Source organism: Brienomyrus brachyistius, chromosome 4 (genome assembly GCF_023856365.1).
Source record: "Brienomyrus brachyistius isolate T26 chromosome 4, BBRACH_0.4, whole genome shotgun sequence".
In the NCBI taxonomy this organism is placed as follows: domain Eukaryota; kingdom Metazoa; phylum Chordata; class Actinopteri; order Osteoglossiformes; family Mormyridae; genus Brienomyrus; species Brienomyrus brachyistius.
In genome coordinates this window covers 1,685,580-1,708,651 of record NC_064536.1, presented here as the reverse complement: position 1 = coordinate 1,708,651, position 23,072 = coordinate 1,685,580, and the positions used below count along the sequence as shown (strand labels likewise).

General features: G+C 41.2%; 3 protein-coding genes across 27 annotated transcripts; 1 reads left to right on the top strand and 2 right to left on the bottom strand.

The window, feature by feature from the left end:
• Nucleotides 1-4,934: 4,934 nt before the first annotated feature.
• Nucleotides 4,935-8,523, bottom strand: LOC125740493 (zona pellucida sperm-binding protein 3-like). 3 transcript variants are annotated; one of them, XM_049011736.1, is made up of 10 exons: nt 8,402-8,523; nt 6,381-6,556; nt 6,212-6,305; nt 6,057-6,158; nt 5,809-5,989; nt 5,632-5,737; nt 5,416-5,504; nt 5,253-5,338; nt 5,106-5,183; nt 4,935-5,034 (listed from the first exon to the last, which is right to left on the bottom strand). In XM_049011736.1, exons 2-9 carry the CDS (start codon nt 6,387-6,389, stop codon nt 5,107-5,109), a joined length of 744 nt encoding a protein of 247 aa, XP_048867693.1. In that variant the 5' UTR covers nt 6,390-6,556; nt 8,402-8,523; the 3' UTR covers nt 4,935-5,034; nt 5,106. The 3 variants fall into 3 exon arrangements, with proteins under 3 accessions (XP_048867693.1, XP_048867692.1, XP_048867691.1); XM_049011735.1 differs by lacking the exon at nt 8,402-8,523 and adding an exon at nt 6,633-6,757 and having other exon boundaries at nt 6,057-6,145; nt 6,211-6,305; XM_049011734.1 differs by lacking the exon at nt 8,402-8,523 and adding an exon at nt 6,633-6,757.
• LOC125740490 (RING finger protein 212B-like) lies at nt 8,510-16,211 on the top strand. Of its 18 annotated transcripts, XM_049011727.1 has the most exons (15): nt 8,544-8,602; nt 9,070-9,096; nt 9,458-9,575; nt 9,657-9,736; nt 12,049-12,123; nt 12,471-12,607; nt 13,233-13,293; nt 13,442-13,470; nt 13,554-13,594; nt 13,777-13,807; nt 14,046-14,106; nt 14,311-14,368; nt 15,111-15,144; nt 15,224-15,309; nt 15,597-15,809. In XM_049011727.1, the coding sequence occupies exons 1-15, from the start codon at nt 8,576-8,578 to the stop codon at nt 15,617-15,619; spliced, it is 888 nt and encodes a 295-aa protein (XP_048867684.1). In that variant the 5' UTR covers nt 8,544-8,575; the 3' UTR covers nt 15,620-15,809. The 18 variants fall into 18 exon arrangements, with proteins under 18 accessions (XP_048867677.1, XP_048867673.1, XP_048867686.1 ...); XM_049011721.1 differs by lacking the exon at nt 14,311-14,368 and having other exon boundaries at nt 9,684-9,736; nt 12,471-12,577; nt 15,597-16,211; XM_049011715.1 differs by lacking the exon at nt 14,311-14,368 and having other exon boundaries at nt 9,684-9,736; nt 15,597-16,211.
• Nucleotides 15,805-23,063, bottom strand: homeza (homeobox and leucine zipper encoding a). Of its 6 annotated transcripts, none has more exons than XM_049011572.1 (4): nt 22,543-23,063; nt 20,740-21,035; nt 19,972-20,058; nt 15,805-19,799 (listed from the first exon to the last, which is right to left on the bottom strand). In XM_049011572.1, the coding sequence occupies exon 4, from the start codon at nt 19,779-19,781 to the stop codon at nt 17,718-17,720; it is 2,064 nt and encodes a 687-aa protein (XP_048867529.1). In that variant the 5' UTR covers nt 19,782-19,799; nt 19,972-20,058; nt 20,740-21,035; nt 22,543-23,063; the 3' UTR covers nt 15,805-17,717. The 6 variants fall into 6 exon arrangements, with proteins under 6 accessions (XP_048867529.1, XP_048867531.1, XP_048867527.1 ...); XM_049011574.1 differs by having other exon boundaries at nt 20,901-21,035; XM_049011570.1 differs by having other exon boundaries at nt 15,805-20,058; nt 22,543-22,659; nt 22,908-23,063.
• Nucleotides 23,064-23,072: the final 9 nt, after the last annotated feature.

Genomic DNA, 23,072 nt, shown 5'->3' with positions numbered 1-23,072 from the left:
ATTAATTTTGAAATGTAATATGAACATGACTTTTACTTTACAAAAGCAAAGTTGTAAAAATTTTGTAGGGTTTTCATCAAAGGAGATGAAGTTTTTTTATTTTCAAAGTTGCACAAGTGTTTTAAAATGTATCATGTATACGTGTGTTTTATTTTTCAATCTTGTACAAAAATGTTTGTGTACATTTATCAAATGAGTTTTTAAAATGTACCATGACCGGGTGTTGTATTATTCAAAATAAAAGTTGTACATATGTTTCGTTATGTATGCTGTCATGACCTACTCGTCGGTGCCTCATGTGTACCACGCCCCCTGATTACCCACGTGTGCTTCCCTGATTGTTTCCAGCCCTGTTTGATTACGTTGCTTAGTCCTGTTGTATTTAAGTCCTGGTCTTACCTGTTTCCCTTGTCTGTCATTGATGTTAGTTGGCGTCGAATGTTCCCCGTCCTGAGTTTCCCCATTAAATCCCTGTTTACCTTGTCTCCTGCCTGTTTGCCTGCTTTTCGCTCACTCTCCGACCCGTGTGGCCACCTGATCGCCCAGCGACCTATTCCGTTCGTGACATATGCTGCACGGTTGTGTTTTTAAAATGTACTAATTTTGGGTGGTGGGAATAAAGCGTATTTGAAGGGGTACCTCTCATGGAATCTACCAATCTTTTACCAGCTGATGAACCCTGAGCCACACGGGGACTGGGGGATTTAGCCGTGACACTCGACACCTACGCATTAGATCCTTATGTCAGCAATGGTCCCCCAAGTACCCAGTGTAGGGTCAGGTCCAGAGAAAACTAACTATGAGTGCACCTGGTTAATAGCATTTAATTTATAACAGTAGGAGCTAGTAAACTGCATTTAGCAGTCCCATTAAAACATGTTAAAGACTTTAAAGAATAAAGCCTTAGTTATTTTTTAATAAAGATGGCTTTTCAGTAAATGTTGGCTTTCCTACAAGGTGACCCCGAGGCCTATGCTTACTGAGATTTGAGATGCTTACTGAGGACGCCATGTTAACACCGGTAACTGAGCTGCACCATGTGTCACACTTAATGAAACTTTGTCCTAATTCAACAGATCCAGTCGTCATCCACTTTGCAGTGAAATTTCTGAGCGAAAAGTGAGCGAAGTTTCATTTTCTTACTTTATCACCTATCGGTTAGTAAGGGAAATGGAGGCGGTAATATGTCGGACACGTCAATGGCACTGAGCGCGAGGGAGTGTGCGGTGTGGCGCGAGCTGCTAGCTGATGTAACGCTGTGGGGCTCTTACTTTTTTAAGATGCGGCTAACTATCCCCCAGACACTTTGGCCAGGTTCGTGTATATTTGCTCTTAAAGCTACTGTCAACGCCAGGAGGGAGCTGGCTAGCAATAACATTTTTAGCTGGTCTTAAAGCTTGCTGTATTTTTCATTCAGTAAATACACGGTTTAGAAGAAAACCTAATTGACATTTAAATAAAAAATAAACGTACAAAACTATTGAAATCCACCAGAAGCTTGTGCATATTTTTCAGGTTTGCATGTTGTGTGTGTGTGTGTGTGTGTGTGTGTGGTTGTCTAAGCACCATCGGCCTAGGGTTTGATAGGTGATGGAGAAGCGTACGGTCGTAAACTGCATGCGCTTATGCCAACAGGTTTTTAAGTATACAAACATAGACGCTTTCTTTAACATAAAACATTTAAAGGTTCATTCTGTTTTGTCGACATTCTTAATTTTATTTAAGTAGCCTTTAATCACCTTACACTTGTTCTGTTTTACTGTAGAATATTTTAAAACAATGTCACTGAAATGTCACCACATGTCAAAGCTAACAAGGTAACATGATTGTATCAGCGGAACAAAGCCGTCGCCTGGATATGTATAGACAGATCATGTGTTGCTCAGCAAATAGACAGCATTTTGAAATCTATTTGTATTTAAACAAATATATTGGGAATGATGCATCGCGTTTTAAAAGGCAGACATTGAGGCCGAATTTAAGTTGATCACAAATGTATTTTTCTTCGGCAGCTAGAAGTGTCGTCTGAGCCTAATTTTACCTGGCATGTCGGTGTGAGATTCTTGTAGTAGAAGTTATGTGAATTGCGGTACTCTGAAATTAAGTGATATGTGTATTAGAATCGTGAAGTGTCATCTTCCTTTTGTTTTAGGTTCGCCCCGGGCATTTTTATGAACTGTATTGTAATATCAGACAGTGTGTCATGAATTTCTGAAGGCATGTTGTATATGACCATTTCTTGGAAACGTCTCTTGTACAGTAGTTGCAGTTTGTCAGGACAAGACTGTTTGGCTAATGCGACATGGTGAACATGTCCTGTGATTAAAGCATGTCTGCTGCTTAAGACATTGTGTTGTATGCTGAAGGTTTCGTGCCGGTACATGTTGAATTACCGTTACATTAGAATATTCAAGTATTATTTTTTTAATCATTTAATGAAATAGGTAAATATCTCATCATTTATGACTGTGGTCCACCTGTGTGACAAGTAACCTGTCCTGGACAGAGGTTTCCTCAAGGCCTGTTGTGGGAACCCCATGGTGTAGCATTATGAGAAAGTATACAGGGAGTAGTACAAATGAGCACTCACCCTGCCCCTCTTTTACTCATTTTGGAAGCTTAAATTACTAAATTGTGTCTTTAATGCTAATCTGTATGATTCTATGATCTGAGTGAGTCTCCAGTTCTACATGAATGGTAAACTTAAAAACTCTACTTCTCTTAGCTTAATAATTTTCTTTCTTGAGTTGAACTAGTCTGTGTCTAATTTTCATTTTGATTTTCTGCACACTTGGATTATTTATTTGCCCCCTTGTCTTAAAGGCTAGAGGGGGTCTGTGCTTGTGACCCGGCAATTATTTTAGGTGTTTGTCACTAAACTTGCAATATAAAATTTGAAGACAGGTCTGTGACCTGTGCTTGCAACAAAAAAACGTCTAAGTGGTAGTAGGCAAAGCACAGCACTGCCTATACTTTCTGAAAAGGCTAATCTTTATTGCACAGGCAGGAAAAAGGTGATGATCCACTAGCAGCTCCAAGACGAAAATGGGGTTTATTAAAGAAAAACAGAGCACCCTGGGGTAAAATACTAAACAAAAGGATCGCGAGGGGTCCGAAACAAGCTGGGAGAAATAAGAATGAACTAAAGAAATCATTAAGTAACACAACTAAGGAACTGGGCTAAACAGAGAGCAGGACTAAAAAACCAAGCACACAGTTCACAACTAACACTGACCACGGACAGACGGACGGACGAACGAATGAATGTGCACGTACGTGCACACATACATACATACATACAAACGCACACCCACTGCCACCCCAGTCTTGTGTCTCAACGCATGTGTGTGTACGGCTCAAGACACAACACAGCTCGCCACCTGGGGTCATACGGGGGGGTGCCTCCAGATTGCAGAGAGCGGTGGAGCAGATGGTACGGGGGGGACAAATATGAAAAACCAAAAACTTCAAACAGAATTTACTGGGAGACAAAATGTCCAACTTGATGTGTGGCACAAGTTATTAGAGATGACCCAGATGACCTACCGGGATGTACAAAGTGCGGCCCCATACACTTGATCGGTATTTGACCTACACTGATGTAATACAAACGGTTGCATGAGGAAAAACATATACACGGTCAAACTACCGCTAATCGTTTTTATTGGACGTCAGACCCTCCACCTCCTCTCATTCTTTGCTCCAACTATCATTTTCTCCGAGTCTCTCTCAGACTCGCGCAGTACAGCTCTCAGCTCTCCGGCATCGCTCTCTCCGAGTCCTTTGCAGATTCTCCAAAGCCCGGGACCTTACCGCAGTACCGCACAGTGTACGCTCACACTCCATCAGGTAACCCACCCCCTCAGCTCCCACACCCCGGTGGCAGCCGACAAAACCCCACACTCTCCTCAATATAAATGTATAATAAAAATAAGCACTCTCAATATAAAATAAAGCACTCTCCTCAATATAAAGTTATAATTTTAAAAATAATTTAAAATAAATAAATCCCTCTCCCATGACATCACATCGTACCACCACAACCATGCCCCAAACTCCGCTCCGCCCCCCCCCAGTGAACTTTTGACCCGTGACCTTTGTCATAAATCTTTTTGAAAGAAGCAGCATTATTATACTCTCTTGCATTGCATAGAATCTTCCGTTAAAAATCCTTAAAGTTCTGCTGGAAGTTGTAGAGGCTGCCAGTAGTAACCAGTGTTCTCCATACACCACAGGACACTAAAGTACAATTAGCCCTTGCTTAACGAACATCTATATTAATGAACACACAACGAACATTTTTTTCCCTCAGATTGAACGAACACAAACACGGTTAGTAAACCATCGGCCAGTCACTCAGAGGCTGAGCACCATCCGCAACAGTGGGTGGACTAACTGAATGCTCCACTCTATAGCCTCATAGACGATACCCACGCTTTGTTTAATTCATAATCTGAAAAAGAAATGTAATCTATAAAATACACAATTTTACTGCTCTGTTAAACCTTTTCATTACATTTAGCCAAACAAGTTAAGTGGTCATGCTGCAGAGCTGCTTCCTCCCGTTCTGTTTTTTTACATGGAAACTGGGACGCTGATTTATGCGAAGAGCTTACCCACTCAACCGGGTTAGCTGATGGTTGCCCAGCAGAGCCGCTTGGTCCCGTTCTGCTCTTTATTATTATGCAAAGTTTTTAGACAAGCCTTTCATGCATTATTTACCAATAAAAGTGGGTTTTTAATACTAGACCTGGAACGGATTATTTCATTTCCCATTATAGGAATAATTAATTTGATTAACATACAGAATTTGGAACGGATTATGTTTGTTATCCAAGGGCTGACTATTAGTTCCTCAGTTGAATTTAGCTGGGGGTTGTTCAATTCACACTGAATTTAAGTTGAAGGTAAGGATTCACTCAGGAGGCTAGATACTAGTTTCAGGAACTTTATTCAAAGTGCTGGTGTAACTGCCAAACCCAGGCTTCATCACACCAGAAGTGCTTTAAACAGCCTGGTTCAGACATCCAATCACTGTAAACAAGAAACTATTAAGGAATCATTCCCCATCTAAAAACACCAGATTAGGGCTAGAATTAAAATACCTTAAATCGGGTGCCCAGGCATTTGGGAATCTGTGTTCCGCAGTCCCAACACAGCATTTTCACTGAATTGAGCAGCAGCTGCATAGAACAGAGTCACTACTTAAGTTTAAGCAAGTACACCAGAAGCACAGGAGTTACAGGACATACCTGGTTCTTGCCAGTCCTCATACTCACAGCCAGCATCACAGCAGTTACACAGCGTACTCTGAGAAGGGTCATTCACAAGCTCCCATCTAAGAGGGGGGGGGGGGGGGGGGTTAGATGCACACCTTAGTATGATGCAGAGTTTATTGGTGATAGAACAGCTTACCTTTTCAGTCCTTTGTTGTAGTTACAAGCCTTCTTTTCCTCAGTAAGGCCCATTGGATCCCAAGCAGCAAGTTTACAGTGTATATAAACCTAGCAGGGGCCAGGACAAGTGTCAGTTAATCTTCATTTCTTAGGCGAGTCGCTTTGAGCTAGTGATAGCCATGAAACTAGAAGAACTACAAAACTTGTCAGAGGTAGCCCCATCTGCAGGTCTTACTTCTGCTCCATGAACAAACTTGAAGGATTGCAGCTGGAGGATTATTTCAGAAGTATTGCCAAAGCGCTGGAACCTTGAGTCTGCAGTCATGCTGTCCACAAGGCATCTTCATAGAAGTCAGCGATATGGTTATTAGGACTTGCAAACAGTGATTGAACCTAGGTAGTATATACTTACCCTTTGTTAGTTACAAGCTTATGAATCTGGCTTGATGAACCAAGTGATTGAGTGTTAGCTGCAACACACTCCTCCAGGAATAGATATAAAGGCATGTGGTGCTCATGTGCAACTACAGCACAGATAGGGATGACAGACCCCAAAGTGAAAGTGGACACTTGAGCGGGTTCACAGAAGCCACCTGTGGGATAGAGTGGTCTTAGTACACTTCTATCCTGGGCACTTGTCAGGGGCATGCAGTCACTCACCTCTCAATATACCCAATTGGAAGGAAAGACTCCCATAGCCCTCTGCATGGGTGTGAGGGAGGAACAATGGAGGACTCCAGTCTTGTGGCCTGGAAATAAATCAACCAAGCCAAGCAGATGGTTGAGAGAAGAGAAGCACAGCACTCAGTCTTACCTTTTATAAGCACATGCAACAGGATGGATTGCAGAATCCAGAGATGCATCAGGTGTTCTGAGGTAGTTTTTATAGATCAGTTGGGTTTTTGTTACCTACACAGGAAAGCCAGTTGCAGTGTTAGTGCTAGAATAGACATTAGATGAGCCATATCGCAGATCAGCACTTACCATGCGCATGAAACCACAGTCCTCAAAACCCACATGGAATATTGCCTCAGCAGTAGTTAATGAGAACCTAGTGGGAGGACAACTTCCCAGGAAGAGGACTGAAGGGTCTTGGGTTGTCTTTTCATCAGCAATCCATCTTACAGTAATTGAATCAATATCACACTCTACATTGTGAGCTTAAAAAAAAAAGGAACACACAATTAGTACTAATGAAGCCAAGGCCAGTTAAACATCAGCAAAAAGAAAAATTACCTGCATGAGCTAAAAGAGCTATTAAGCTAAAGCCAAGAACCCACTGCAAAAACCAAATCATCTCAAACAAAACAATGCAACTCATAATGACAATAGTTGAATGTTTGGCATTTATACACCAATTAGCACAATTATCTGAAGTGCTCTCAGCTGAACCATTAGCCTCGCCTTCAAGTTACTAATTATTTAATTGTTCATCACTTTCTTCATGTCATTATTCTGATCAACGTTTAATAAATCATTATCTTGAATTATGCCATCACATATAACAGAACTCCACTGTGAATTTAAGGTAATTTTTCCCTTTTACAAGCTTTTACTCCTGATCGAAAACTACCAAGCATGCTCTTGTTTTTTAATTAGGCCTAAATGAGCCACTCGCTTATTTCAGATTGTTATCAACTTAGTGATTGTTACTAATCCTTTGTGATGAATTTGGTTGGTGGTGTCACCTCTCACAGCACTCACTAAAGCTTTATTGTGGCACCTAAATAAAGTTGTGTCAATGTAGTCAAGGAATTAAGACTACTTCGTTAAGAGGAATACTAATTTGTGTTTTGAAATAAGGCTGTGTGGACAGAAATTAATCAAAAAGCTAACAGAAGTGGTTCATTGTTTAAACTCACTGCTATTTTGTTAAATTACTAAATCAATTTCCATTCCACTTGACTTTTTCAGGGTCACAGTAGGTCCATAGCCTATCCCAGAGCCTACATGTACAAGGCAGGGAACAGCCCAGGATGGGACACTAACCCATCACATGGCACATTCATACAGCATTCACTCATGAATTAACTCATAATTAACTCCAATTAATCTCAGTATATTTTTGGACTGGGGGGGGCAGGGTACCCAGAGGAAACCCCACAATGACAGGGAAAGACTGGAACCCTGGTCCCAGAGATATGAGGCAACACTGCTATCCACTTAATTAGCACAGTGATATATTTGGTACAATAACATCTTAATAATTATTACATAGATTTATGTTAAAATTAATTTTTGAAACCTTGAACAAAGAGTGTATTAGTTTGAATAACATTTATGCTTAACCTAATAAGATGAGGGACGAACGCAGAAATTCTGCCCCCGCCCCCGGATAATATGTCACCTTGCCTACCCAGTTTTACGTTTAAATTACACGTATTCAAGGACCCCACTAAAGTGCTATACCCGCTGCATCTGTCGGGGTATCCATGCCGCTCCGACGCCCCCTGTGTCTGACACAATAGGAAATCGCAATATATTACATACCGGGCTGGACTGGCCATCTGGCATACATGTTAATTTCCCCGATGGTGTCAAAATCACAAAGCATCGCACGTACATATCTACAATAAAATTTGCCGATGGTGTTATGGGCTGGCAAAATTTGTCGTGCACCCCCTACCCCATCGGCAAATGTTATTGTAGGTATGTATGTGTGGTGCGCCTGTATTGGCACAAGTCCAGGGCCGGTTTTTAATCCTCGTCCAGCCCTGATCCCCCCAGGGTTGCCAGCTCTCACGCAGCATGACACTCACGCTCACGAAAGAAATCTTGCGGCAAAACTATATTATTCAGTTATAAAACTAGCCGTCTAGCTACATAAAATGCGACTGAAAACGCTGCAGACTATTTACAAGGTAATAAAACTGTTACGTACATTTAAATGCGTGTGCACGTGTGCAGACTTGAGAATCGCACTCCAGCCAGCTGACCAAAGTTGGAAATCCTGTCACCTACTATACCTAGAGGTAACTGTACCAGATAGTCCTAACAAGCTGTACCTTTACTCTGGTATGAGTGCTCTCATTTTGACGGATGACCGCAACACGAAGGTACAAGTCTTGTCCTGACATTGAAATCGGTCCGTTACTCAGTCACAGCGGCGTTTACTCGCGCGCGTGCGCGCGCAGAAGCAGCGCTAGGACTGAGCCGTTTAAACTTCGCTTTAAAGGTCTATGTCGGGATACCTTACATGCTGGTTGGTACGCACTTTTTTAAAATATGAAATAATGATCTTTAAAATGTTTGAAACTTTGTGACCAGCCGATCTGGTGAGATTTGAGTCGGGTGGGGATGTCCCGAGTCTATCTCTATCACATGTATTGCCCGAAAATATGTTCCTAAAACGTTTTAATGTTACGTTTCCAAATATTATTTAACGAGAATGCTTTTGTGTGCAGTTTTACTACAAGGCAGAATTAAAAATCATTTTGTTATACCCTAGCTTGCTAGCAGCCCTGCCTCAAGATAATTAGGGATTTACTCGGTAGTGAATATTGTTTTAATTTTTCTCTGTAATTACCTTTAATGAACACTTTTATTTCTGTCGTCGACATATTTTGTTACCGCGTGTCATTGCATGCGTAGGGGTAGAAATTGATTGGAAATATTCTGAAATACACTATATTTACAAAAGTATTGGGACAGACCTCTCAATCGTTGAATTTAGGTATTTCATTCAGACCCATTGCCACAGGTGAGTAAAATCAAGCACTTATCTATGCAGTCAGGTTTACAAACGTTTGTAAAAGAATGAGTAGTTCTGAAGAGCTCAGTGAATTCAAGCATGGTACTGTCGTAGGATGCCACATTTGCAATAAATCAGTTTGTAAAATATCTTCCTTGCTAGATATTCCATGGTCAACTGTAAGTGATATTATTGCAAAGTGGAAGTGTTTAGGAATGGCCAAGTGTCCCAATATTTTTATCCATATAGTGTAGATTAACAAATGGAAACAAATGCTTTTTCGCAATGTCCCTGTCTTCCATGCAATTTTCTTGTGGTTTGTTGAGAACCTTTCCTATTGCACTCGCCATCAACATCTTCCAACTCGTAGCTACCTGTGCCTGTAAGAATGGACTGGTTGCACTGTAATCAGTGTTACAGAAGGGAAGGGATCGCCTTCGTTGTCGCTAGCTGTGGACACATCGTCTGTGAGAGTTGCGTCAACCCCAGTAAGTATCTGGCTGCATCCTTACCTCCTGCTTGTTTTTTACATTAATATGTATGTCTATGGTCTGTTGTTACTCAAGTAGGTAAATTTTTGGGTTTATCTTCCACAGAGCAGTGCACTGTGTGCGGTACAAGCTGTAATTACCTTCATATATCTGACAAGGTCAGTTTGCTGTTAGTGTTCACAATAATCAAATCCATTGCTCTGTATATTTGTATTTTCCGGCCTTTGGGAAATATACAGTACTCACAGAAAGTCTAGGAATACTTGTTTAATTCAGTAAAAATATTTTGAATTTATTGGTTTTAGAACTAAAATTATTACTTTATTCATTTGTTTACAACAAATTTATTTGTAAGGGTGACAAATTGGGAGTTATTGGGAACATTTTATTACGTTAGCGTGATAACTCAAAAGGTTTTTAACAGGGCCTTTTCAGACATGTTGTAAGGGTGAAGATTTGGACTTGTTCAAATTTTTAGACAAGTCACTAAAATTGAAGCAATGGTGCTTAGTAACAACAAAGGGAAGGATGAGATGATTAGAGGTTTATCCTTGTGAACAGAATCAATCTTTTTGTCATTGTTTACTATATTTGATCTTTGATGAATCTGATTGCCACTTCTCAGAAATATTATATGGGTGAAAATCTAATCTAAAATTTTACACTTAATCAGATCCAAAACTACAATAGCAATGACAGAAAGTAGCAAAAATTGTAACTACCAGCAGAGGGCAGAAAGCGAAAACGGAGCCTGTAGCCACCATCTTGATTACGCATTTTATCTGCGGAGCGATGATTTTCCAAATATTCCATAATAAAGTTTTTCTTAGTTAAATTTAATCCAAGGCAGTGTGGTAGCCAATTTGCGCAGATAAATGCCTTTTCTCGGACCCCAAGTTTCGTAAGAGCAATTAACCACATTAACCCATTATAAGATAAAGTCATTTGTTCGTCAGTATGTTATTCCTTGTTTTGTGGCCAATGAATTGGTATACTCTAAGTCAGGGGTGACCAATTCCAGTCCTGGATGGCCGGAGCCCTGTGTAGCTTAGTTCTTTTCCTGTTCCACCATAAATGATTCAGGTCAAGAGCTGTGTGGTAATTAGCACAAGGAGTTGGATCAAGTGTGTTAAATGAGGGGGAACCCAAAAATCTTAAATGGTGGAACAGGGAAAGAACTAAACTACACAGGGCTCCGGCCCTCCAGGACTGGATTTGGGCACCCCTGCTCTAAGTGAAAGCATAGATTCCAAATACTTTAATTTGTAGGTATTGTCCTAGTTGATTGTAGGTATATTGTAGGTATATCCTGTGAATTGCGCGATCGGCTTGTATTGAAAAATAAAATGCTAAAGCACGATTTAGTATTGCGTCAATATTTTTCCTGTAGCTCATTAAATAAAGAACTTAACAACCAAGCATATGGGGGTTCAAATCTCACATTCCACACATAACTTGCACCTCTTCTTTTTACTGCCTTTTTGGATAAAAGCGTCATTAAAATAGATAAATTAGTTACCTGTACACTGTGCGCACGAGGCCGTGGTTCCTCCAAGTATGTAAGTTCTAACTGAGCAACTTCTTAGTTACTTTACTAGTCATAAATGTATGCACCATGTATTAAATATGTGGTGCCTGTCTTTTTTTATGCATTTTAATTATTATTTTTTTTGTTAGTGTCATAAAATGTTCACACACACATAAACACACACACTCCTAACTGATGGAGAACGCTTTTACAAATTGTCATATTAATGGAATGTGCAGTAAAGGAATAACTTTCAGACCTATAAATCAAAACAAGGGCTCACAAGATTCAGGTAAAAACACATCTATTTTACTTTTACATTTTCTGATGATCCATCCAGCCATTCTAGAAATTACATTTTAACATTTCTAGGAGATCCATCCAGTATTTCTAGGAATTGGTGTATTGAACAAATGATAGGACTGTCCAGGGAATACAGTGTCACTGTTTCCGACAGCACCAAATCATTTTATTCATAGTTGTCACGATATGTAAATAAATGTAATTCAGAATAAATGATCATACACAATACATAAATTAATTTTTTTCTTTTTTTAGTACCATGTATATCGACAGTATAATTTATTATAAGTGATTATTCAGTGAAAAATCCTTTTTTTTTCTCTGTACAGTATGTATATATAAACATAAATTATTTGTAAATATATTAAATAGATTACATTTTGTATAAATGTTTGTTTCTTAAACCATTAAATTCATTAAGTAATCACTCAGTACCATGGCCAGTTAAATGTATTTCTTGAATGTCCTGCCTGGCACATGGTAGCTTGTACATTATTTTGATAATACCTTGTAGGACCAGTTTACAAGAAGAGCAACCTGCCCCAAAGTAAACCTTGGTTTAAAATAATAATTCTTTGCAAGGTGGTGATTGTATCACCCACGTGTCCTTTTCTCCCTGATGTTCTCATCCTGCTGAAGATGAAGCCGCAGGAGCAGGCCTACTTCAGTGATCCAGTGAAGCTCATGCACTCTCGTCTGGAGCACATTTCACAAGTACTGCTTTTATCTTTGGCCAGTTTGGGAATTTTACATGATTATTGAGAACTTCATATTTCTAAAAATGGTAAACTGCAATGAGTAGGCGCCTCATCCTGGGTCAGTCCCTGCCTTGCACCCATAGCTTCTGAGATAAGCTCTGGACATCCATGACCTTACAAAGGACAAGCATGTATAGAAAATGGATGGATGGAAAAATGGTAAATTCTATTTCAGACTAGTACTGAATCTTTTGGAATGTGATTTGTGCATAAAGAAAATATCAAACGTGCTCAGCCAGATCCTCGGTTATGTTTTCCAGGGCTGTGTTTGGGTTTAATTCGCCAACTCCCCTCCTCTTGCAGGTTGCTCTCTTCCAGAACAGGCAGAAGGAGAAAATCACTGCATATTTCAAGCAAAAGTCTGTGGATCTGGAGAAGAGGCTGAAGGAGGTTAAGGAGCAAAGCTACAGGTACTCCGCCTTTGCCTCTGTTCTTCTCTGGTGAGTAAATAACATTATATTATTATGTAATGGTTAAAAACGACCCTACCCGTACCTGGGAGAGGGATTATGACCGATAACCATTTTCATAGGAAAAATTTTCTAAATTTTATTTAAAATTTTTGCCATCTTAGGAAAAACAGAAAAAAAAATATTTTCTTCCAAGAGTGAAAAGATAGCGTATTTTTCAAAAGTCTAAAAATATATACACATCTTGTTACCATCAAGTCGGAAGGCAAGTTGTTTTGTTCTGGATGATATAAGACTATATCATCAGTGTTTGGTACAGGTCTTTGCCTGTTTACATATGTCATTTTTTGCTTTGTCAGCTGACACTCTTGGGCTTTGCATTCTACAGTAGACATTTTAAAGTACCGTTTCCATGCACCATTTGTTAGAGGCATCTTAGAACATACCTATTTATATAGTTTTTTTTTATCCTTTGTATCCTTATAATTATTCATTTTAAAATGTATACCAAAGGGAACCATCTGATTGTGATTTTGCTTGCTTACTCTTTTTTCTGACCCTCATCTATAGGTAATAAAAAGCATAACAGTCCACAGTGGTTCTGTGGAATAGAATATTAATCCTTAATATTAATTTCCACATACCTTCTGTGTAGGGAGGTGTCTGAACTGAGGAGGGAGAATGCAGAGTTGAAGAAGCCTCTCTCTCAAAGGAGGGTAAGGCCACGTTGATGTGTAGCTTTGTTCTGTTATTCACAGACATAGTAAATGCCATTTATATCAGCAAAAAGTTCATTTCATGCTGTAATGCAGTTCATCCAGTTGGAGATGTTCTGGAGGTATATGAAGCCATCTTCTCTTTCAGGTATCTGTGGGTAATTTTCAGACAAGCAGGTAAGGGGAATGGACAGTGTTGTACTGGGTACAAGGGAGAATCCATAGTGAATAAGCAATAATGTGAGTTTCCCTCTGAAAAGCTCCAACAGGATGTCACGTCCAGTGGCCATTACCCCTCCAGGTAATAAATTCAGGTGTTTTCGTGTCGTATGTCGATAACTGTGACAGTAGGAATTATAGTCATGCAAGTCTTCACTGAACAAGTCCTTTAATGCACTTCAGTGGTAGAATTTCTAATTACTCTACAAGTAACATTAGCTCTTATACATCAGAGTGGTGTACTGACTTTTCTTTCTCCCACAGTTACCCCAGGGCTCCGCTTGCCAAGTACCATGTAAGAACTCATCCAGACTTGATCCGCTTGACTGTATTGTAAAGTGTGTGGTAACACAATGGCAGAGGTGGATAGTTCAGGTCTATAACGTAAAAATCCAGACCAAGATTTTGTTTCAGCCAACCAGTTGAGTCTCTGTGACTGTGACTCTTAATACTCAGCTGGTTGGTTGACAATGGTGACAAGGATGTGCAAACATGTCTGCATGCATCTCTGGCTTTGTGTGTCTTGCTCTCAGCTGCACTGGTTCTGGGATGTCCATAGAGAGGTACAGAGACCAACACTCAGGGATCATGACTGTGAGTTAGCTTCCATCTGTCCTGTTAGATATATAGAGAGAACTTTATATCAGGTTTTGTTTTTAACTCATCTAAAACAAAAAACAGTGGTTCTAAATTTCAGTTTTTGTTAAGCTTCTTTGGGGACATATAATGATTTGTGGATCTTTTGTTAACACATGTCAGTTACAGTGTGCATACTGAAACATTGCTATATTCTCTCAGACCCCGGGTTCAGTCACCTCCGTCTCAAGCCTGCACTCACTCAGGGACCCAGGGCTCTGTGAGTTAGTGTGTCAGAATGTCAGATAATACAGCCTGGCCTCTGAAATGCCAGAAACTGATTTTAACCTAAGTGTCCAATTGAATTTGCAAAGAAAAATGTTTATATTTTTTAGACTGACAGTTAAGTCATTCTGGTGCTCTTTGACAAAATTCAGTCCTCTCTCCAGCCATCTAAGATTAAAGGCTAAAGGAAAAATCCTGGGGGGCTTTTATGGTTTGAATACGAATATGTATATATATGTGTGTGTGTGTGTGTACTCATTGACAACAAAACGTTAAGCATCCAGAAGTAATGGTGCGATTTGGATGTAATTTGGTACATGTGCAGACCAGCGATGGGTATGTAAATGATTTGATTTGCACAGGTCTGGTATGTCTAGTCACCAGACACAGAGGATGCCTGGTAGACGCATTAGACGGCATTACCCGCACTTGAGTTTGATAGAGGTCGCATCGTGGGTCTGCCTTGAGGCCGGGTGGTCGTATCGTGTAGTTGCCCAGCTTGTGGGGCATGCAGATGTCAGTCGCCCGACGTTGGTGCCACACCCTGCTAACATGCATGTGTATCAGCAGTGTGCCCATACTGCCAACTCTGTTGCCCATTTGACCTGATATTATAATGATTGCGACAGTCACATACAGACTTTTCACCACGTGCAGATTCATTTCATTTTCACCACTCTGTCTGGGTGCTTTATTTTTTTTGTCAAAGTGTGTATATATCAGTGTCTCCTGTACAGGGACTCCCATCAGCTCCATTGGAACAGCTCACAGGTATACATTTTTCTCCCTTGCCATTTTTTTGTCCTAATAATAAAATGATTTGTATAACAATCTGTACTTCATCCCACAGAACAGATCCTGCAACTCCAAACTTCTTCCGGTTCGGAGCTGGCTCAGCCCTCCTATCCCCTATCCCAAGAAACAACCAGCACTCTGGTAATTTATGTTACTACAGAGGCCAGAAAGCGAGACAAATTAGGAATCCGTATCCAGCACATGTTTGAACAAAGGAATGCATAACCGACAAGATTCATAGTCACTTAGTTCATGCGTATACAAGAAATATATACGGGAGGGAATTTATATAAACCTAGTATCTCAAATCATTGATTAAATCATTGGATATTCTTTCCATTTTCAGCAGGAGCTGATGATTTGTCTAAATGAACTCAATCAGCAGCCTTTTAGATGTACTTCACTATCTTTAGGTTTTCCCATTTCAGGCACAGCATGGATACAGAACTAGAAGACCAGGAAAGGGAACAATGGCAGGATCTATAAAACCAGAAGATCCTCACCGTCATACACACACCACCAGTTTGGGTCCAGCAAGCCCATATTTTCACACGTGTGAGCAGTTTATATATGTTAAGACATGGTGTCCATTAAGGTTTCACAAGTGTACAGAAGTAAATGGAGATGACAGCTTCATGAAAGTGTAGTCTGTTCAGTTTATTAGAAACGGGTACAAAAGTCCAGTTCACTACATTTTTTTTTTTTTTAACATGCTCGGTACTGAGGTTTACACAGACTTTAACAGCCTCTGATGTTCCTGCTACAACACTTGCAAAAAACATTCCAAAAACATAATTCTCATAACATTACAAATCGGAGAATGTTCGTTTTGGACTGATACACTTGATTCTATGGTAGAGTGCCTTATTCTCTGCAACAAAGCTTCATGGGGAAGGCAGGGTGGCCCAGCTACAGAACTACACTTCTTAGCTGGTCGTACAGTATGGTGGGTGAAAATCTTCAAGGGCAGGGATCCACAGTTCTATTGTAAAACTTCAGGGTCATTGAAGTGTGTGTGCTTCACATGTCTAACACTGATCATGGCATAACGGCAGCAGGATCTTCCCCATCATTAACAGGAACCATTTGTCAGAAGCCACCAGAAAACTCATACAGCAGGATTATACAATATTCAATATTCCAGCTATTCAGGTCTGACTTGCATCTAGGTGCAGGGTGCTGAGAATAGTAACATAAATCTATAAAGCTAAGAACTCTCACGCATAGGCTGCCGCCATCTATACAATACAATACTCATTAAACAAAAGTAGTTCAAAATAATAAATTAAGCAAAATTTTAACTCAGTAGGATGCATTTGATACCTTGCTGGCACACAGTTTGGTAAAGAACTACATGTATAAATACAAAAGTTATCACCTGCACTGCACTGTTCATGCAATATTAAAATATTAAATAGGTGTATAAAGGGCATTGCAACTATAAATAGTATCTATTTGAACAATAAGCCATTTCTGGCAATTATTCAAATCTGATGCAGCAAACTATTGGACTCACTGCTAACATCATGTCCACTCTTCCTGTCATTTTGAGTTTGATATTTTAGTAAACAGACTGGTCACCAAGTTGTTACATAGAATTGTGGGCCAGACATACAACACCCAAAATTGCTTTGATATGGACATGTTAACATTCATCCTGATTCCAGGAAATATGTGCATTATTGGTACTGTTACATCCACATTGACTCGTGTTTTGCACGGGACCAGCAAGGTTCAAGAATGTACGTTTATTTGTAGAATATCCTGGTAATAGACTGGAGTGCAGAATTACTGAACTCCATGAAGCCTGAGACTTTGCAAAAGAAATCTTAAAGAAAATCAAGCTTACAAAATAACTTCTTGAATGTCACATCTAAATTATTGGGCTCCAAATTCAAGTGTGACAGTCTAAACTACAAGCTACATATACATCCAGTTGCTTGTGAGGTGTTAGTGAACTTAGTGTCCATCAGCCCATTCCTCATTTCGTGAGGTCTTGACCAGCCGAGGAATAAGACTTTCTGCTTCACATTCACCATATATAAGGCCTACGCTACAGTACCTAGAAGACGAAATGTCAAAAGCCCTAAATTTAAGTTAATGCCATACTAATGCAATGGGCTTCTTGAAATTTAGAACACTAAAATACACAAATAAAATTGTTATTTAAAAAGGGGGGGGGGATAAACATTCATTAAACCATTGTGCCTAGACCGCTTTTGATCCCCATCCCCACCAGATACTCCCCCAACCTGGTTTTCTGGAGAGAAAGAGCGGACTTAATGAAAAATTCAGTGCTAGTCACAGATCTGAGGCTGGGAAGACCAGGAGTTTCCACAAGACTGGGAGCATCCAACCCCCACTGAGGCTACTTCAACACATCATACACATTAACAAAAACACACCGAGTTCTGAAGGAATGCCTCCATGTGATACGAGGCAGGCAAATTAACTCTGCTGGGTTTGAGCATCTGTCAAGAGACATTTGAAGATATGTACAAAAAAAAAATAAAAACCAAAAAAAATCTAAATTTAGTATTACTGCTCACTCAATCAGTGACATTGACCTCGCTGTCAGACATTCCACTCTCTTGACATGCAAACCAGTCCCGTACCTGCTGGTAGCTCATCCGTGATTTTCTGCAGAGGGCATCTAGGTCTTTCTCCTGCAATGCACCTGTGTGGCGCCGATATAATTCCAGGGGGCGAAAGTCCATCCCTGAGTTCCCTGCAACACCTACCTCATGAGGGTCCACCACACTACCACCAGGTACTGACACTGTACTACCATTCTCCTCTAACTTGCGTTTGCGGCCACCTCCCCGAGGTGTGCCATGAGTGCCTCCCCCGTTTTGCTGAAGGGCTAGTTCTGCCATGAACTGGTCACGCACACCCCTCACCCAACGCAGTTGGCCATTTTTCACTGCATAACGCGTATCCCCAAACCACTGAATGACATCTGCACGGGGCAGACCTGTCAGCTCCACCAATTTTGTGTAGTCTTCACTCTTGGGCCACTGGCAACGCAGGAAGTGTTGCTTCAGCACGTCCAGTTGTTGCTTGGTCTTTCTTGGGCGGCCAGCAGCAGTCAGGACTGGAGAAGATGAAGATGTAGTTGAAGGAAGATGGCTGGAGAGGGAAGGACTATCAAGTGAAGGAGTGGATTTGACAGAACGTGTCGACTTGTGTGAAGAGATGCCAGCAGTTGAGCGTTTGTGAGGGAGGGCAGCAGTAGCTGGGGATGATGATGCAGTGGTGGCTGGGGAAGGGGAGGGAGATGAAGGGGCAGCCAAAGGCTGATGGGAGTCATTTCCTTTGCGATCAGTGATCAACTGAAGAGGCTGCTCTTCTTTACTCTCCTCTTCTTCCTTTAAACTTTCCACAGTGTCCTCAATGGACAATACTTCCTTTTCATCTGCCTCCATGCCTAGAGCCATCTTTGACTCCCCTACTGCTTCAAGGCTGGTAGATAAGAAATTCTGGAAAAAACGAGTGTCCCGTACCCTACTGTTGCGGGCTCCTCTTCCACGCGACCCTCCCCGCGGACCAGACTGTTGGTTACGGGGACCGTGTGCCACCAGAGGGAGAGGATGAAGTTGTTGTGGATGCTCATCTGCTCCTTGACTGGGTGTGAAGACTTGTGCCACACCAGGTGTTCCTCGACCATTCCTCAGTTGGTACCGGCTGTCACTAAACCATTTGCGAATATCATTGCGACTCAGTCCTGTCTCCTCCTGTAGTCGCCGGAGCTCTGCTTCAGCCGGCCAGTTCTCCCGCAGGAAGCTGCTCCGTAGGACTGCCAGCTGAGCCTTGGACTTTTTGTAGCGGCCATGTCGGCGTTGGGTGCTTGGTGGTGACTCAGGAGAGCTAATGGCCAAAGCCCGGCTATCCACTGGAGAACGGTAGTAGTACGAGTCCTGGGGTGGTGGAAGTGAGGAACGGAAGTGTGGGAGACTGGGAGGTTTGACAGCATCCTTAAGCTCATACTTGGTCCCCTTTTGTGGGGAAGGCAGCGATATGGGTCGAGCTTCTTCTTTTGTGGCATCATTCTCTATTTCTTTGTTAAAGTCTGTACAGCCATTATTTCCTGGCTGCTCCTCGGGTCGTGCCCGCTCACCCTCTTCCAGGCTTCCTCTCTCTGGCCCTGCCAGCTTGCACCGGGTCTCTTCAATTTCCTCAGAAGCCCAGCTGATGCCATACTTGATGCGCTGCACCATGAACCACACCTTTACTTTGTCCAGGGGTAATGAGCAGCACCGCGCAAGAAAAGCAACTTCTTGTGATGTGGGGTATGGGAATACATTGAAAGCCTGCACCAGTTCTGGGATGCCATCCAGCTCTCTAGTCTGGTCTGACTGGGTCCAGACAAGCTTGAGCCCCTCTGAGACCAAAGGTAGGCACACCACAGAGTTGTGATTGGTGCTGAAGCTGACAATGGCCCCACCCCCATCACTGCTGTCACTGTCGATTGCAGTATGGTCAGATTTCCCATTCTTGGTCTGATGGGATCCCTTATTTTCCTCCAGTTCTCTCATGGCCCCACCCCTGAAAGACTGCTTCTCGCTTGCCATGTCTGTTGAGTCATGGTCATGCTCCGCCATCAGTGTCGTCATCCCCAGCTCCACTTCAGACTGTGGCAAAAGGTGATAGATAAGAGCACAAGAGGACACTTTAGTACACGTTTTCATCATAGGTTAATCAGTTCAATATTAGCATATGCTAAGGAATTTGGAACAGAAACACAACAGTGACTGCTTTTGTGCATGTATGTCTGGACCTTCAGTGTTTTCAGTTGTTACATACTATGACTGCATGTTGTCGAAACTGCACTGATGCATGTCCAGGTGCTCTTCGTTTTGACAGCAAGTGAGTCACATGAATGCACAGGGACTGCCCACACAGAAAAGCAACACATGGGTTCACTTTGCACAAAACCACAGGAATAACAAGAATACAGTTCATGAGTACAGGGGCACATTACCAGAAGCAAGCCACAGTCTACCCACTGGAGTTTCATCTTGGAGTGTGACTCAGGATTGTAGCATCAATGCTAATGAACTATATCTTGCCAACAAAAGTAGCCTGGTTTCTGGCTAGAGGGGATCCTCCTCCATAATGTACTTAGATTTCAGAAAGTATGCTCAAAGTAACTACAGACTAACATGACTCAAACTTTTAGGTTACTATGATGAAATTGCTGGTTTTTACAGAATATCATTATGTGTCACATAAGAGTCAGTCTGTGAAGGTGCAATTATACATTAATAATAAAATCTTTGAGCGTACGGACACAGAACGCAACTGCCATTTCTGAAAACATTTAAAAAACCTTAAGTACCTACTGACACATCTACTCAAACACAGCATGTAACATGCACTGGCCCCAGCACAGTTTAGTGATGAGCTATGCAAATTCATGGGCAAACACAATGAATGATTTTATAGGTCTGAACAACAGCACCACTTAAAAATTAAAGTACACAATCCTGTCCTGATATACTGCGTTCAATCCCCAAACACTGTGCTTACACAAAAGAACAACAGACTCAAAGAATTATTCTAGAAACTCACTTATAACAATACAATGACAATGGTCTTAACTGTCCACTTCAGTGTAGCTCATTCAGATAGAGGTTATGATAAATTGTGTAGTCTCAGTAAAAATTATAGCTATTCACTGCATCCTATCAGGAATGTCTTCTGCTCTTATGGAAAAACTGATTCCAACTTGCCCCTTTTCCAGAAGTTGTCCTAATAACCTCTGAACTTCGGATCTCCAGTGACCCTCTGAGAAAAATGAATCAGGTTTTTTTGTCTTGGTTCACAGAAATGATCCGCCTTCACCCTCCAGCAGTAGGCACAATACCCTAAAACAGAAAATAAGAAACGCATTAGGACATTTCTCTCTGACGCCAATTTCATTTTAGATGAGTTTATTAAATACATTTCCCTCCAAAATGTGCGGTATTTTCATTCATTAGTAAATACATACATAGCTTAAACTTAGTTATAAATTACACCGTTAAAGTTATTTCTAATGGACGACACTGTAATCAGTTAACGGACACGCATTTGTACATGGAAAGGAAACCGTCGTACATGTATTATGATTCACTGAATAACTGAAGTGATTTGCATAAGGCGAAACGGCAAACCAAGTCACCTGAATAAAAATCGTGTCCAAGTTTTCTACAATTGTCAGTTCTTAATTATGACTGAAAACGGGATCTTCCAGTTAACATGCGACAGCCTATCGGTTCAACCTAAATAGCTGCAGGACCTTTAGAAACATTTTTTCTGACCTTCCCCCAAAATAACTAAGGCTACTCTGAGATCAATACTGCACATGCAATGCAATATTTTATTGCCGAAGATGTTAAAGGGAAACACCTGCTGTGATTTGGGCAGATCGGACACTGTATCTCACTTCTGCGAAGGAACCACAGCCGGATGCCTGTTAACTTTGAAGTGTTTGCTGATCCGCTCAAGCGGCATTGTGATCGAACATTGTAACTGTACGGAGGATCTCGGGGAGGATTTTATATGTTGGTCATCTCTCCACTTAATCTCGAATAAATACTTACATCTGCTTATGCAATTAAAATTAATGTTATACGGAACAAGTGATTAGCTATCCGGCTAATCAGCGTAAAGACTTCAATGATCGCAATGAACTTCAATGCTCCCGAAAATAAGAGAAGGGGGACGTAACTTTGAAACTAAACTTAGACTGATTTCAGGTAGTTTTGCGCAAAGTAAAAAAAGGAAACCTCAGCCAAAGCGTGCGGATAGCAAAGAATAATCGTAAAATGGGTGGTTGGCTAACATTAGCCTAACCTTAAAAGAGAAACTACAACTCGCTGGACTTGGCTAAACAGTGATTTAAATGCCAGAATGTGGGTACTTCGTTAGTACGCTAAGCTTAGAAATTTAACACAATGCGAATTGTGCAACTATCAAAGAAAATTATGCAACCAGCTAGCAGCAACCAACTAGCCATTCGCTAGCAAACATCATGGTTAGCTTGCGCCCCGTTTTATTACCATGGGTCACCAATTAGCTCTTTTCTCTCTTTTCCGACACTTCCCTGAAGAAGGTAAAAAACAACGTCTAAGAATAATCATTCATAAGTTCCGCTGACGCATGTTCTTAGAAAAAGCTAAAAACAAATCTGTAGAGTTTTTTCTTTTTGTTTAACTAAAGTTAAAAGTTGGAACAAAAAAAGAAGCGATCGCGAGCGTTCAAGTGGCACTTCAGCGCAGTGTCAACAACAATAGCGGCCGTCCGCTTGTTCTTTTGTGGCGCAGTAACCGGCCGCGGCGCCGGGCTGCGCGCATTCGGAGCCGCTCCAGCCGCGCACGACAACAAACTTACCGTCGATCCACCGCCGCCGCTCGCTCCGGGCTCCTTTTCTCCGTCCCCCACTTTTTCTTTATGCTTTATGATCTTTCTTGTCCTCCTCCTTTTCTTTTTTTCCTCCCTGTTCACTGTCTGAAGTTGTAGGAAACAATATATGTGTATAAAGGAGACAATAACGTCCGTCTGCCCCTATGTCGCTTTAATCTCCGGACTCGACTCTTTGGGGAGCACAACGGGTGTTTCGGTACTATAATCGTGTATCATTAAAGTTAATAATTTGTGAAAAACTACTCACTAACTTTTGTTTTCAGTAATTCAAACCAGCCATGCAGAATATAACTTATCAAAAGTATAGTGTTAACAAATAAGAATTTAGTTACAACAAAAATGACGCGTTTCTTTGGTGTTTCCCTGCTCCGGCCCTCTGCCCGTGTTGCTTTTGTTCTGGAAATCCCAAATGTTTTCCACTGTCCGGCCAAATCGAGGCTAGGCGGATGATCAGGAAACTTGAAAAACTAGGCCCCCATCTCCCAGGGTGACGGAAC